Source organism: Rattus norvegicus, chromosome 14 (genome assembly GCF_021556685.1).
Source record: "Rattus norvegicus strain SHRSP/BbbUtx chromosome 14, alternate assembly SHRSP_T2T, whole genome shotgun sequence".
Taxonomy (NCBI): Eukaryota; Metazoa; Chordata; class Mammalia; order Rodentia; family Muridae; genus Rattus; species Rattus norvegicus.
Genome location: NC_141547.1, coordinates 21,475,336 through 21,490,190, shown reverse-complemented (window position 1 = coordinate 21,490,190; position 14,855 = coordinate 21,475,336). Strand labels below are relative to the sequence as shown.

Below are 14,855 nucleotides of genomic sequence, written 5' to 3'. Positions count from 1 at the left end.
GAAAAAGGACATATTATTGAGCCTGAACTTTGCCTCTTCTTTTAGGCTACCTAAACCCTAAATATTTGTTCCACCTGTTTTTGCCTTTCCCCCAGAACTTACAGTGTAGTCATTTCTAATCATGCTTCATTTCTACATTTATGATGGCATTTTATTCCATTTCTCATTCTGGCAGAACAAGCACTCTTGACCACTTGGCCATCTTGGAGCCATAATTATAATTACAAAACATTTATTTCTTATAGAAATATTAAAGTCACAGCATAAATATAAAGAGCATAGGTAAAGTACATTCTGTTTTGTAAAAAGGGACACATACCACACACATACACACATCCGGCAATTGTGTGAGAACATATTTAGAGTCTTTATTCTGTACTATCAAAACATAAATTAAATTCTTATATCTGCCTCCAAAGGCTAATTATGAAAATGAGTGAATCCCATTATTCTTTGTAAAATGTTGAATGGAAGTAGAATTCATTTCATGAAACCAAAATTTGTCTTTAATCCTTAATTTTATTTGATGAGTATCAGGGCTTCATTTGCATGTGTCTCTGTAGTGCCAGGAGAGGCCAGCAGGGGGTGTAAGGTACTATGACATTTGAATTCCTGTTGGCTTTGAACCATATGGGTGGTGGGAATGGAATATGGGGTCTATAGAACAGGTGCTAGTTAGTAACTACTGAACCTTCTCTCCAGACCCAAGTACAACTTTGGTAGGTCCTTTTAGGAAGAGGTCATTTTGAGGCTTAGTATACCACAGGAGAGTCTGCAACAGTATTGGTTTCCTAAAGACAGATCTAGGATTACAGATTTCATACAGCTCCAACCCTGAACACTTTACCTAGAAAGTCATCCAGTAACATTTGCAATAAATAAAGCAGAAGCTTGTTCAATATTTGCAAAACCATACAGAAATCATTGTGGGCTTCTTACTAATGGTATATCCACAGACACCTGTGGGTCATGGTTGGTATATGTGTGTTTGTGTGTGTGTGTATTTAAAGCCTGCGTATATGTGTTTATTTACATGCTTGTGCTTACAAATTTGTGAATAGGGCACACCTATGCCATGTCACTCATATTCAGATGTCAAAGTATGACTTCCAGTGTTATGTTTCTCTTCCACATTTTATGAGGCAGACTATTTCTGGCTGAAATCCAAGGTAGTTGGCCTGAAAGCTTCATGTAAGTCTCCTGTCTTTGTCTCAAATCTCATGATTTTCTTATACTGCAGTTCTAGATGGTACTCGATATGACTTTTATATGATTTCCTGGCATCCAAAATCAAAGAGGAAGTCTTGCCTGAGAAATGATTAGAACATGGGGCTAAGTCTCCAACCATAACATTCTCTGGTTTAACATTTATGCTGCAGGAATGAATTTGTAAAATTGTGTGTTTTCATATCGACTCTGTTCATTTTACTGTGTTTCCTTTTAAATTTTTCATCGGCTGAAATACTACTAACTCCAAAAAGACTACTAATTTTCTGGGAGAAAACCAATCTTCTAACTTGACAGTAATTTTTGAAAAACTGTCACAGGATAAAGGACCTAGCCTTATTGCCCCCCTTTACTGTGTGGCACTGGAGAGGTCCTTGTGTCAGTCTTCTTCAGTTCATCTACTCCCTTTTCTTCTTTCTTCCAGCTTTTGTAAACTTCTGACAACAAAAGAGGCAACACTTTTTGAGGATGAACATCACAGTCACCACACAGGCCAGCAGGAACCCAATGACATCCAGAGAGTGGTATTGGACCCAGCTGAGGTCATGCGCTGCCACACGAAGGTGCTTGGCTCCTTTGTGACGCATGACAAACTCAATCCAGAAGACGGCTCTATCCAGAGGTTTCACTGGCTGATCGTGGTGGATTCTTGATAATCTCATGGCATTCTCCTTATAGCTAAAGACATGAACATTGAGAACCAATTAATTTCTTATTGCATATAGCCCTTGATTTTTTTCAGGGAAACAATTTAGACTCCATAAGTTCAGTAGTAGAGCACTAGGTGCTGTGTGGATTTGATTGATGTATGTTTGAAGTCTGCCTGTAGGGTGGCTTTTCCTGAGAAATTTTTTTCCAAATGGGAAATGAGAAATAACTCTTCCTAGAATAGCAACTGTTTGGAAGACATTCCAAGCACTGTAAGTGAGGCAGCTCAATGTCATTTGAAGATGATGACCTTGAAAAGAATTGGCGTTAAACTTCTTTGATATCTCAGGAAAACATTATCAATGCTTAAAAATGGTAACTGAAGAGAGGTGGACATTTTTTCAAAAGATAGGGAAAGTTTCAGATGCAGCTATCTGATAATTTGCCTCAATTTCTCAAGGGCCTGAATTCCACTGATATGCTAACAGAGACAGTAATGACAAGGGAGCAGAAGAAATGGAGTTCATCTACTCCCTTTCTTCATGTTTATTCAAATTATGTCTGTGTTGGTTCTGGGAGAGTGGCTTGTCCCATGTACCATGTGTAGAGGTCAGACACATGGATTGTCTGATTTAAGTATTTAAAACCAGAGAGATGTCAGGATGTCAGGCTGATCAATAGTCAAGGGTGGGATTTATTACTCATATAAGCAAATGCTTTAGTGAAATTTAATATGGCCACTACAAAAAATCATGGATTTGCAGAACATATTGGAAACAGAATTATCCCACTGTTTAGTTTTCTGACTGTTAGCTATCTATTTAAAGAAAGAGTAAACAAGATATCAAGAGATACCTTAATGTCGATGGTTTATGAAGCTCTAGTCATGACCAGTAAGTAGAAGAACTGACCAAGATGCTCATTGTTGGATGATGGATAAGGGAAGTGTGGTATGAAAATATTGTTGAATATTTATTCAACCATTATAAAAAATGAAATCCTTCCTTTACAACCTCATGGGTTTATACTAACTCACATTTATTATGCTCTAAAGGAAAACATTTTCTCACCATGTATAGATACTAGCAGAACTGATTGTATAGAAATATAGGGTGGATCACTGATAACTGGTGTCTAGGAAGAAGAGAGTAACTGGGAATAGAGAGGTCAGCTAATATATGCCTCCTGCCTTCTGTTTAGAAAGGGAGTGGCTGAGTTTCAAGTTACATATTTTATTATAATTAGAGGTCTATAGAAGGGGAAATTCCAGCATTGATAAAAATGACATTATAAATGTTCAAAGAGCTGGAAATTTTAAATATTCATATTTGATAAGTACATATATGCATATTGCACATAATATTTGCATATCTATATTTATATGCATAATTATTCTACTTTTGAAATAAGCAAAGATTATTTAAGGAAAGAAAGTTTTAGAAATTTTGAGCTTGATATTGAAATATTTTTTATATTTTTAAAAATATAATATTCATTATATTTCATTATATAATGAATATAATATATATAATATTTCATTATCTTGTTTCTTGATTTGAACCTATTTGTGAAAACTGTGTTCTTTCATTTAACAAGAGAAGAAAATTCCCATTATCAAATTATACTAAATTAACTCCTCATGCATTAAGTCATAGGGGTAGTTTGAAGTTTTGATTGACAGTTAAAGCTTTTTCCACAATGGTTAAATAAGTTTTATGTTTACTCTTGTTTTCAGCATCAGACTAAAGATTAGAGGAAAGGTATTATTACCTTTGAGAGAACCTATCATGATGAATAATAATTTCACAAAAATGCAGTACTCACGAAGGGTCATTAGTGATTGTCTTCAGTGCAGTGAACAAGTCTGTACTGGACATGGTGAGAAAGTCCAGTCTAACTGCTGCTCCTTTTGTCTTCAAGTGAACAATATTGTCATATTGATCTCCAAACAAAGGAATGCCAACCACAGGAATCCCGTGGTAGATTGCCTCATAGATGCCATTGGTGCCACCATGAGTTATAAAAGCTCTGGTTTTGGGATGACCTAGCATGAAGGGAAATAAAGAGAAAACATTAACTGTAAGTCTGAGAAAGAAAATAAGAGGCAGAGGATAAGGGGAAGAATCAGTAAAATGTACACTAGATAACATTACCATAACTAATTGACTTTACTGTTCCCATGAAGTTTTAGGACAAGGAGCCCTGAAGTTTCATGGAGCATTAAGTGAAGGCCACATAGAGGAGATGGGGTATGGAAGTAGAATGATTTTGTAAAAGGGACCAAAAAGGTCGAGCTCCTTCTAAGTGGAGCAAACCGCTTGTGCAAGCTCAGGATGTGGTTCAGAAGAATTTGTTCTTCTAATGAAACAATGAAGTCCCTGACCCTGATGCATTTTATTAAGCATTAGGGTTTGTGTGTCCATGGTAAAGGAATCTGACTGAGCACACTTTGTTACATGGGATACCATTTCTCTATGTGGAGTTTTGAGGTGAATCTTGTAAATGAAGTGTTGGTTATGGAAAATGCCATTTTTCTTGGCATTTGAAATCACAGTACAGTAGAGGAAAGGGTGGATGTAACCTTATGGAAATAGGAGGTAGAGAGAAACATGAAGTGACAGACATATATCTGAAACACAATTACAGCAGAAATCAAAATGATTTCTCTCCATCTTGAGTGTTAGCAGAATAGTCATTCAGTACTTCACCAATTTTTTTCAAGACTCTATCATATTTGCCATAAATGCATTAGTGCTGACATTTACATTCCCAAATGGCCATTCCTCATGTCACTGTTGTGTCCTGATGCTTACCTAGAAGGTCATTCTGGGGGATCCATTTGTACAGACGAGTGTTGGAGCCCAAGGTTTCTGGCTTCTTGCCTTCAAATCTCCAAAGAACCTGTTAAGGTGAAGGTAGCCTCTTATTCCTTTGGTCAAATGCCAAGTTATTTATGCTAGGATCAGAAGAGATTGAGAAACAATGCAGATAAAAGCCCATTGTGCAGGAGCTAGGCCTGAGGATGATTGATGGGAAGGAATCATGATGAACTTGTACAGCAAAGATGCAAATATGCTTCACTGTTTGAATTTATTCTTGTGCTCATCTAAGTTTCAGTATGCCACAGTTAATCAACTGCAGCTTAGCCAGAGTTAGTTCCGGGGATGTCAAGTAGAAGGATTTAAGACATGTTGTTATATCAGTTCAATATTCTACCAAAGTTACAAATATATACCGTGATTTAGTTTGTCTAATATATATTTATGATAGTTTGTATTTTCCAAATTTAGTATAGCTATTTGTCAGTGATAGTTGAATTACTTCCCTTGTAATGATGGTTATTTCTTAGATTAGTCTCTTGTCTATTATGACACTGTCTAAGCCCATGGTCACCTGAAGAACAAGACTGCAATATCCTCCATTTTTCAAAATTAGTCCCATAGGAAGATTTAGGGTAGATGGATCCAGATCTATCTATTACAGAGAAATTTTAAGGCAGCAAACATTACTTCTCAGGTAAGGGATCATCATATGGCAAGAACTGTGTGATCTGACTGGCGTACAGACACCCTAAGAACATCCCTTTAAGGTAAATTAGATCGTGGAAGGAGGCAGCCATTTACTTCAATTAGGGAGGTCTAATTGAGGGGCAGATAAAATGACAAATGAGAATGATTTTACAGAAGGAGTGAGAGATAGGATACCCCCAATTCTCAGGAGAACAGCATAGGAAAGGGCTGTGCTGTGTAAAGAAAGGAGCTATTTAAAGTAGGAGGGGAGGGGAGCAGGATTGAGAGATGGATTGGGGGAGGGGAAATTATAATCAGAATATATTGCACTAACATTTCTTTTCGAAGAAGCAAAATAGTAGAGAGTAAAAATATGTAAATTTAAAAATGGAGTTTGTATGATGGTAACATGTTCATTTGAATTTGTATCAGAAACTATTTAAAGGAAAAGCGATGAGAGATAGTAAGCAAATCAGGAATCCGTGCAGTGAGTGCAGTGCCGTGGAGTTCAGTTCCTTCATTTGAGTGCAGGTCAACAGAGGCAGCTGAAACCAGACAATAAGAAGGAGCCAGAAGATGAAAGCAAGTTACCAAGTGAATCTAAGGCCAAGCAGAGCAATTCAGTGAGAAGCCGGGAGAAGTCAGATTGAACAAGTCAGCTTGGAGAAGAGTTAGAGCCAGAACAGCTGAGTTGAATCAATCACCTAGATTTCAGAGAGAACGAGAAAGGCTGAGCTTACTCAGCAGAAAGTAAGATGACAAATACAACTGGCAAATAAAAGATACTTTTGCAACCTTTGCTTAGGATCAGCAAGCGAATCATACTTGTATAGACCCAGTTTCAAGGTAGGTTGTCACATTTATCCAAGACTAAACATGAACATGATCAGTCTGGGGCAAAGCCAAGACTCCAAAACCCATTTGACACTTTCAGAGACAGCTTGACTCCCAGGAGCTCAGACACAATCTTGCTCACAGGTGAGACACCCATAGCCCCTAATATCTTGTCTAATTGGGACTCCCACAGCAGTGGCAGGTCCTCTCTTTCCTGCACTGTCAGAGACTCATCTTCCTTCTGGCCCACAACTCAGCCTGGGCAGAGCTGGTGCTGCAGACCCCCTTTCACACCCAGAAACTCAAACACAACCAGGTTCACAGGCTCACAACAGAGACAAATCCAGCCAGAGACAGCAAGACCCGTTATCACCTGAGATAACCAGTTGGTGAGAGGCAAGGCCAAGAACATATGCAACAGAAACCAATGCCACTTGGCACCGTCAGAATTTAGCTCTCCCACCATAGTAAGCACTGGATACCCTAACACGCCTGAAAAGCAAAACTGCAACCTAAAATTCCATATCAAAAAGATGATAAAGGACCTTAAGAACTACATATATAGCTCCCTTAACGAAGAGGACAGGCAAACAGATAGAAGCTCTTAAAGAGGAAACACACAAACCCCTTAAGGAAATACAGGAAAACACAAGCACAAAGGTGACAAAATTGAACAAAAGTGTCCAAGATCTAAATATGGAAACAGAAACAAAGGAAGGCAACCCTGGAGATGGGAAACCTAGGAAAGATATCAGGAGTTACAGATGCAAAACATCACTAACAGAATATAAGAGATAGAAGAGTGAATCTTAGGCATAGAAGATACCATAGAAGATATTGACACAACAGTCAAAGAAAACACAAAGTGCGAAAAGCGCCTAGCCCAAAACATTCAGGAAATTCAGGACAAAATGGAATAACTAAACCTAATGAAAATAGCAATCGAAGAGACAGAAGATTCCCAGTGCAAAGGGCCAGGAAATGTTTTCAACAAAATCAAAGAGTAAAAGTTCCCTAACCTAAAGAAAGAGAAGATCTTAAGCATAGAAGAAGCCAAAAGAACACCAAACAGATTTGACCAGAAAAAATCCACTTGTCACTTAATAAGCCAAATACTAAATGCACAGGAAAAAAAAAGAAAGAATATTAAAAGCAGTAAGGGGAAAAGACCAAGTAATACATAAAGGCAGACCAATCATAATCACACCGTCTTCTCAATAGAGACTCTAAAAGCCAGAAGATCTCGGACAGATGTCATACAGACCCTAAGAGAACAAAAAAATGCCAGCCCAGGCTACTATACCCAGCAAAATTTTCAATCACTATACATGGAGAAACCAAGTTATTCTAGGCAAAAACCAAATTTAAACAATATCTTTCCACTGATCTATCCCTACAAAGAATAATAGAAGAAAAACTCCAACAAAAAGGGAAACTACACCCAGGAAAAAAACCAAGAAATTAATCATCTCATAGCAAACCTCAAAGAAGAGAATCATATAAACATAATACTACCACTAACAACAAAAATAAAAGGAAGCAGCAATCATTGGTCTTCAATATCTCTGAACACCAATGCACTCAATTCCTTAATAAAAAGACATAGGCTAACACACTGGATACATAAACAGGACCCAGCATTTTGTGGCACAAATCAGTGACACACACATCAGTGACAAAGACAGGCACTAACTACTTCAGACTAAAAGTTTGGAAAAAAATTCCAAGCGAGTGGTCCTAAGACACAAGCTGGAGTAGCCATTCTAATATTCATTAAAATAGACTTTCAACCAAGAGTTATCAAAAGAAATGTGGAAGGACACTTTATACTCATCAAATTAAAAATCTACCAAGATAAACTTTCAATTCTGAACATGTATGCCCCAAATACCAGGGCACTCACACTTGTAAAAGAAACATTACTAAAGCTCAAAGCACACATTGCACCTGATATAATAATAGTGGGAGATTTCAACACTCTACTCTCATCAATGGACAGATCATGGAAAAAGAAACAAAATAGAGACACAGTGAAACTAACAGCAGTTATGAGCCAAATGGAATTAACATCATATATATATATATATATATATATATATATATATATATATATATATATATATATGTGACATTTCATCCTAAAACAAAGGAATATATCTTCTCAGCACCTCATGGTGCCCTCTACAAAACTGACTATATAAATGGGCATAAAACAAGCCTCAACGATACAAGAAGATTGAAACAATTCTATGCATCATATCAGATCACTTCAGACTAAAGCTGGCCTTCAATAACAACAAAAATAACAGAAAACCCACATGCTCATGGAAACTGAATAACTCTCTATTCAATGATAACTTGGTCATGAAAGAAATAAAGACGGAAATTAAATACTTTCTAGAATTTAATGAAAAATGAAGGCCTAGCATACCCAAAATGAAAGCAGTGCTAAGAGGAGAAAATTCATTGCACTTAGTAACTTCATAAAGAAACTGGAAAGATCCTACACTAGTAACTTAACAGCACATCTGAAAGCTTTAGAACAGAAACAAACAAACAAACAAACAAACAAACAAACAAACAAACACAGGAGTGTAGAAAGCAGAGTAGTAGAAAATCAAACTCAGACCTGAAACCAACCAATTAGAAGCAAAGAGAATGCTTCAAGAAAGTCAACAAAACTAAGATCTTGTTCTTTGACAAAACCAACAAGATAGATAATCCCTCAGCCAAACTAACTAAAGGGCAGTATCCAAATTAAGAAAATCAGAAAAGGGAGACATAACAGAAACTGAGGAAATTAAAAAAAAAAATCAGATCCTACTACAAAGCCTGTACTTGACAAAACTGGAAAATCTAGATGAAATGGATAATTTTCTAGACAAATACCAGGTACCAAAGTTAAACCAGGACCAGATAAACTATCTAAGCAGTCCCATAACCCCTAAGGAGATAGAAGCAGTTAGTAATAGTCTCCCAACCAAAAAAGCCCAGGGCCAGATGATTTTAGTGCAAAATTGTATGAGACTTTTTTTTTTAATTTAGAGAATACTTTATTAGTTTTTGTAATCAAACCCACGTATATAAGACCTTACATATTTAATACAGTGTGTTACCCCTGTACAAATGGAAAAAACTTAAGTTCAACATTTCTAGACCAATATGGCTGTTAATTTCTGTACAGTGCCAACTCAACACAGTAAACGGGGATACTTTTCTCGAAAGTTGACAGCACAGGTAAAGTTTCAAAAAATTCAAATTATATATCTGTATATATATATTTATATTTATATAAAAAGACCAATAATAGCAGTGTGTTATGCATCAACAGCAGCAACAGCTTTTCCAGGTTCTGCAGTCATCTGAACAAAACTGTAGAGACATCCAGCACACTCCATTAAAAAAAAAAAAAGTAAAAAAACAAAACCCGAGAAAACAGCACAGTTCTGTTACTCTTGTGGTACCTGGCACCATTTTTTTTTTAAATTAGCTTCTCAATCATCATCTGGAAAGAAAACATTCTGAGCAACATCATTAAAAACAGCTCTGATAAAGCACGGTCACTACTATGTATCATAAAGCAGGTACAAGCTATTTTACATCCACAGAGGTATGATACAGTACTGTCCTACATCTATAATACTAGAGGATACAATTTAAAAGGCATTATTTGAGACTTGATTCTACTTTTCCAGCAGAGGGCCCAAAGGATGGTGTGACACAGCTTTGTAAAGAAACATACTCTAGACAGGATTTCCTTTCACTAGTGGCACAGTTCTAAGGATTCATTCTCTCCATGAATGTCAGCTAAAACCGTTATTAAAAAAATGAAATATCCCTAGAACAAAACCGTACAACCACCGGATTCACATGAAGACAACCCAGTAGAGACAAGCTGGACCCCACCTTACCAACAAGCTATCAAATCTGTCATGCCAAAACAGTGAGACCTCCAAGGAAGGAGATGCCAAGCAGCGCCCCAAAGCTTCGGACCACAATCAAACACAGCATCCCTCTCAACAGAAGCAGAAGCTCATCTGAACACGCTCATGGATGCTGACATCAACATTCAATCATCTCCTCACCCATCCAGGAAGAGGGGGAGACCAGTTACCACTGTACCCCATTGTGTTCAACCAAATCACCATGCTACAAAAACAGCAAGCTGCCACAATAAAAAATAAGGCTCCTCTATCCAGCACCAGATAGCATCATTTTACTTTCAAGCCTAGAAATTGCACACTTGTATATAAACCAATCGAAGATGAGGATTGAGAGTTCATCTTGGTGGATTTTTCCTTTGATGAATATGAAGTGTCCTTCCTTATCTTTTTTGATGACTTTTAATTGAAAATTGATTTTATTTGATATTAGAATGGCTACTCCAGCTTGCTTCTTCTGACCATTTGCTTGGAAAGTTGTTTTCCAGCCTTTCACTCTGAGGTAGTGTCTGTCTTTGTCTCTGAGGTGTGTTTCCTGTAGGCAGCAGAATGCAGGGTCCTCATTGTGTATCCAGTTTGTTAATCTATGTCTTTTTATTGGGGAGTTGAGGCCATTGATGTTGAGAGATATTAAGGAATAGTGATTATTGCTTCCTGTTATATTCATATTTGGATGTGAGGTTATGTTTGTGTGCTTTCATTCTCTTTGTTTTGTTGCCAAGACAATTAGTTTCTTGCTTCTTCTAGGGTGTAGCTTGCCTCCTTATGTTGGGCTTTACCCTTTATTATCCTTTGTAGTGCTGGATTTGTAGAAAGATATTGTGTAAATTTGGTTTTGTCATGGAATATCTTGGTTTCTCCATCAATGTTAATTGAGAGTTTTGCAGGATACAGTAACCTGGGCTGGCATTTGTGTTCTCTTAGGGTCTGTATGACATCTGTCCAGGATCTTCTGGCCTTCATAGTTTCTGGCGAAAAGTCTGGTGTGATTCTGATAGGTATGCCTTTATATGTTACTTGACCTTTTTCCCTTACTGCTTTTAATATTCTTTCTTTATTTTGTGCGTTTGGTGTTTTGACAATTATGTGACGGGAGGTGTTTCTTTTCTGGTCCAATCTATTTGGAGTTCTGTAGGCTTCTTGTATGCCTATGGGTATCTCTTTTTTTAGGTTAGGGAAGTTTTCTTCTATGATTTTGTTGAAGATATTTACTGGTCCTTTGAGCTGGGAGTCTTCACTCTCTTCTATACCTATTATCCTTAGGTTTGATCTTCTCATTGAGTCCTGGATTTCCTGTATGTTTTGGACCAGTAGCTTTTTCTGCTTTACATTATCTTTGACAGTTGAGTCAATGATTTCTATGGAATCTTCTGCTCCCGAGATTCTCTCTTCCATCTCTTGTATTCTGTTGGTGAAGCTTGTATCTACAGCTCCTTGTCTTTTCTTTTGATTTTCTATGTCCAGGGTTGTTTCCATGTGTTCTTTCTTGATTGCTTCTATTTCCATTTTTAATTCCTTCAACTGTTTGATTGTGTTTTCCTGGAATTCTTTCAGGGATTTTTGCGATTCCTCTCTGTAGGCTTCTACTTGTTCTCTAAGGGAGTTCTTTATGTCTTTCTTGAAGTCCTCCAGCATCATGATCAAATATGATTTTGAAACTAGATCTTGCTTTTCTGGTGTGTTTGGATATTCCGTGTTTGCTTTGGTGGGAGAATTGGGCTCCGATGATGCCATGTAGTCTTGGTTTCTGTTGCTTGGGTTCCTGCGCTTGCCTCTCGCCATCAGATTATCTCTAGTGTTACTTTGTTCTGCTATTTCTGACCGTGGCTAGACTGTCCTATAAGCCTGTGTGTCAGGAGTGCTGTAGACCTGTTTTCCTGTTTTCTTTCAGCCAGTTATGGGGACAGAGTGTTCTGCTTTCGGGCGTGTAGTTTTTCCTCTCTACAGGTCTTCAGCTGTTCCTGTGGGCCTGTGTCTTGAGTTCACCAGGTAGGTTTCTTGCAGGGGAAAAGTTGGTCCTACCTGCGGTTCCAAGGCTCAAGTTTGCTCGTGGGGTACTGCCTAAGTCCTCTCCTCGGCGGCATCAACCGGGAAGATCTGCGCCGCTCTTTCCGGGAGCCTCCGTGCACCAGGGTTCCAGATGGCGTTTGGTGTTTTCCTCTGGCGTCTGGATGTGCACAGAGTGCAGTCTCTTCTGGTTTCCCAGGCGTGTCCGCCTCTCTGAAGGTTTAGCTCTCCCTCCCACGGGATTTGGGTGCAGAGAACTGTTTATCCGGTCTGTTTCCTTCAGGTTCCGGCGGTGTCTCAGGCGCAGGGGTCCTGCCGCTCCTGGGCCCTCCCCTACGGGAAACCAGAGGCCTTATACAGTTGCCTCTCGGGCCAGGGATGTGGGCAGGGGTGGGCAGTGTTGGTGGTCTCCTCCGCTCTGCAGCCTCAGGAGTGCCCACCTGATCAGGCGGTGAGGTCTCTCTCCCACAGGGTTTGGAAGCAGAGAAGCTTTGTTCTTTTTAATCCAAGCGCTGGCCTTGCATACATAAACAAAGTCTGTAGTTGACCTACCCTCCTCCCCCGAGCCCCTCGGCCAACCACAAAAAGAAAGGAAGGAAGGAAGGAAGGAAGGAAGGAAGGAAGAAACCGAAAACCTTGCTTTACCTCTTTATGATCATAGTAGTTTTCCTGTATGAGACTTTTAAAGAAGATCTAATAGCAACAATTCTCAAACTATTCCACAAAATAGAAACAGAAGGAATACTATGTAATTTATTCTATTAAGCCACAGTTACACTGATAACTAATCAAATACTCAACAAAGAAAGAGAACTTTAGACCAATTTCTCTTATGAATATCAATGCAAAAAATACTCAATAAAATTCTTGCAAACTGAATCCAAGAACACATCAAAACCATCATTCACCACAATCAAGTAGACTTCATCCCAGGGATACAGGAATGGTTCCCTATATGGAAATCCATTAAATAATCCACTCTATAAAGAAACTCAAAGAAAAAATCCACGTGACCACCTCATTAGATGCTGAAAAAGTATTTGATGAAATACAACAACCACTTACGTTAAAAGTCTTGGAAAGATCAGGAATTCAAGTCCATACTTAAACATAGTAAAAGCAATATACAGCAAACCAACAGCCAACATCAGTTTCACTGGAGAGAAACTTGAAGCAATCCCACTAAAGTCAGGAACAAGACAAGACTGCCAATTCTCCCCCTATCTAGTCAATATAGACAAAAGTTCTCGTCAGGGCAATTACGTAACAAAAGGTCAAAGAGATATAAATTCGAAAAGAGGTCAAGATATCACTATCTGTGGATGTTTCCTTCCCAGTTAGATGGGGGGTAGTGGTGGATGGGGGGACAGGGACAAAATAATCATGGGAGGTAAGGAGCTGGGATGGTGGCAGGGGGGGACGGGGGCAGGATCAGGTATGGGAAGAGACAGGAGAGAAGTCCAGAGTGCAAGGAGAATGAATAGAATTAAGTAGGGGTTGGGGATTTAGCTCAGTGGTAGAGTGCTTGCCTAGCAAGCGCAAGGTCCTGGGTTCGGACCACAGCTCCGAAAAAAAAAAAAAGTAGCAGTGGTGGCGTTGGGGAACTTGGGGAAAGTCCCAGACACCAGGGATGTGAGAGGCTCCCAGGACCTAATGGAGTAACAGTAGGCGAAATACCTAACAGAAGGCAAAGAGAACAAGAAGAGACCACCTCTAGTAGAGAGACATGGCTCCCAGTGGAGGTATGGGGTCATCCACCCACTTAAAAATTTTTAACCCAGAACTGTCCCTGTCTAAAGAAAATGCAGGGATGAAAACGGAGCAGGCCCTAAAGGAAGGGCCTTCCAGGGACTGCCCCACCGTGTGATACATTCCATCCACAGATACCAACTCAGATACCATTGCTGACGCTAAGATGTGCCTGGTATGGCTGTCCTCTGAGAAACTCTGCCAGCACTGACTAACAGGTGCAGCCCCAGGAGCGGCAGGACCACTGCCTGAGACACCGCCGGAACCTGAAAGAAACAGACCGGATAAACAGTTCTCTGCACCCAAATCCCGTGGGAGGGAGAGCTAAACCTTCAGAGAGGCAGACAAGCCTGGGAAACCAGAAGAGACTGCTCCCTGCACACACATCTCGGACGCCAGAGGAAAAAGCCAAAGACCATCTGGAACCCTGGTGCACTGAAGCTCCCGGAAGGGGCAGCACAGGTCTTCCTGGTTGCTGCCGCTGCAGAGAGCCCGTGGGCAGCACCCCACGAGCGAACCTGAGCCTCGGGCCCACAGGTAAGACCAAATTTTGTGCTGCAAGAAAGCTGCCTGGTGAGATTGGGACACACGGAAGCAGAATTTCTCTAGGACCGGACACATTCTGTGTTTACCGGAAGTCCCACACCCGCGGATCCCGGCCCGCAGCAGCTCTCTGCTCCCAGACCCGGTGAGAGAGAGACCCAACCGCCTGGTCAGGTGGGCACTCCTGAGGCTGCAGAGCGGAAGAGACCACCAACACTGCTCACCCCTGCCCACATCCCTGGCCCAAGAGGAAACTGTATAAGGCCTCTGGGCTCCTGTGGGGGAGGGCCCAGGAGCGGCAGGACACCTGGCTGAGACACTGCCGGAACCTGAAAGAAACAGACCGGATAAACAGTTCTCTGCACCCAAATCCCGTGGGAGGGAGAGCTAAACCTTC

The 14,855-nt window shown here is 39.8% G+C and overlaps 1 protein-coding gene across 2 annotated transcripts in view; it reads right to left on the bottom strand.

The window, feature by feature from the left end:
• Positions 1-201: 201 nt before the first annotated feature.
• The window catches only part of Ugt2b34 (UDP glucuronosyltransferase 2 family, polypeptide B34), a 30,782-nt gene continuing 16,128 nt past the window's right edge, over positions 202-14,855 (bottom strand). Inside the window, 3 exon segments of one of the 2 annotated variants that reach the window (NM_001191676.2) lie at positions 202-1,905; positions 3,700-3,919; positions 4,689-4,776. In NM_001191676.2, the coding sequence (NP_001178605.1) occupies positions 1,626-1,905; positions 3,700-3,919; positions 4,689-4,776 (588 nt within the window). In that variant the 3' untranslated portion in view covers positions 202-1,625. 2 annotated transcript variants of the gene reach the window in all.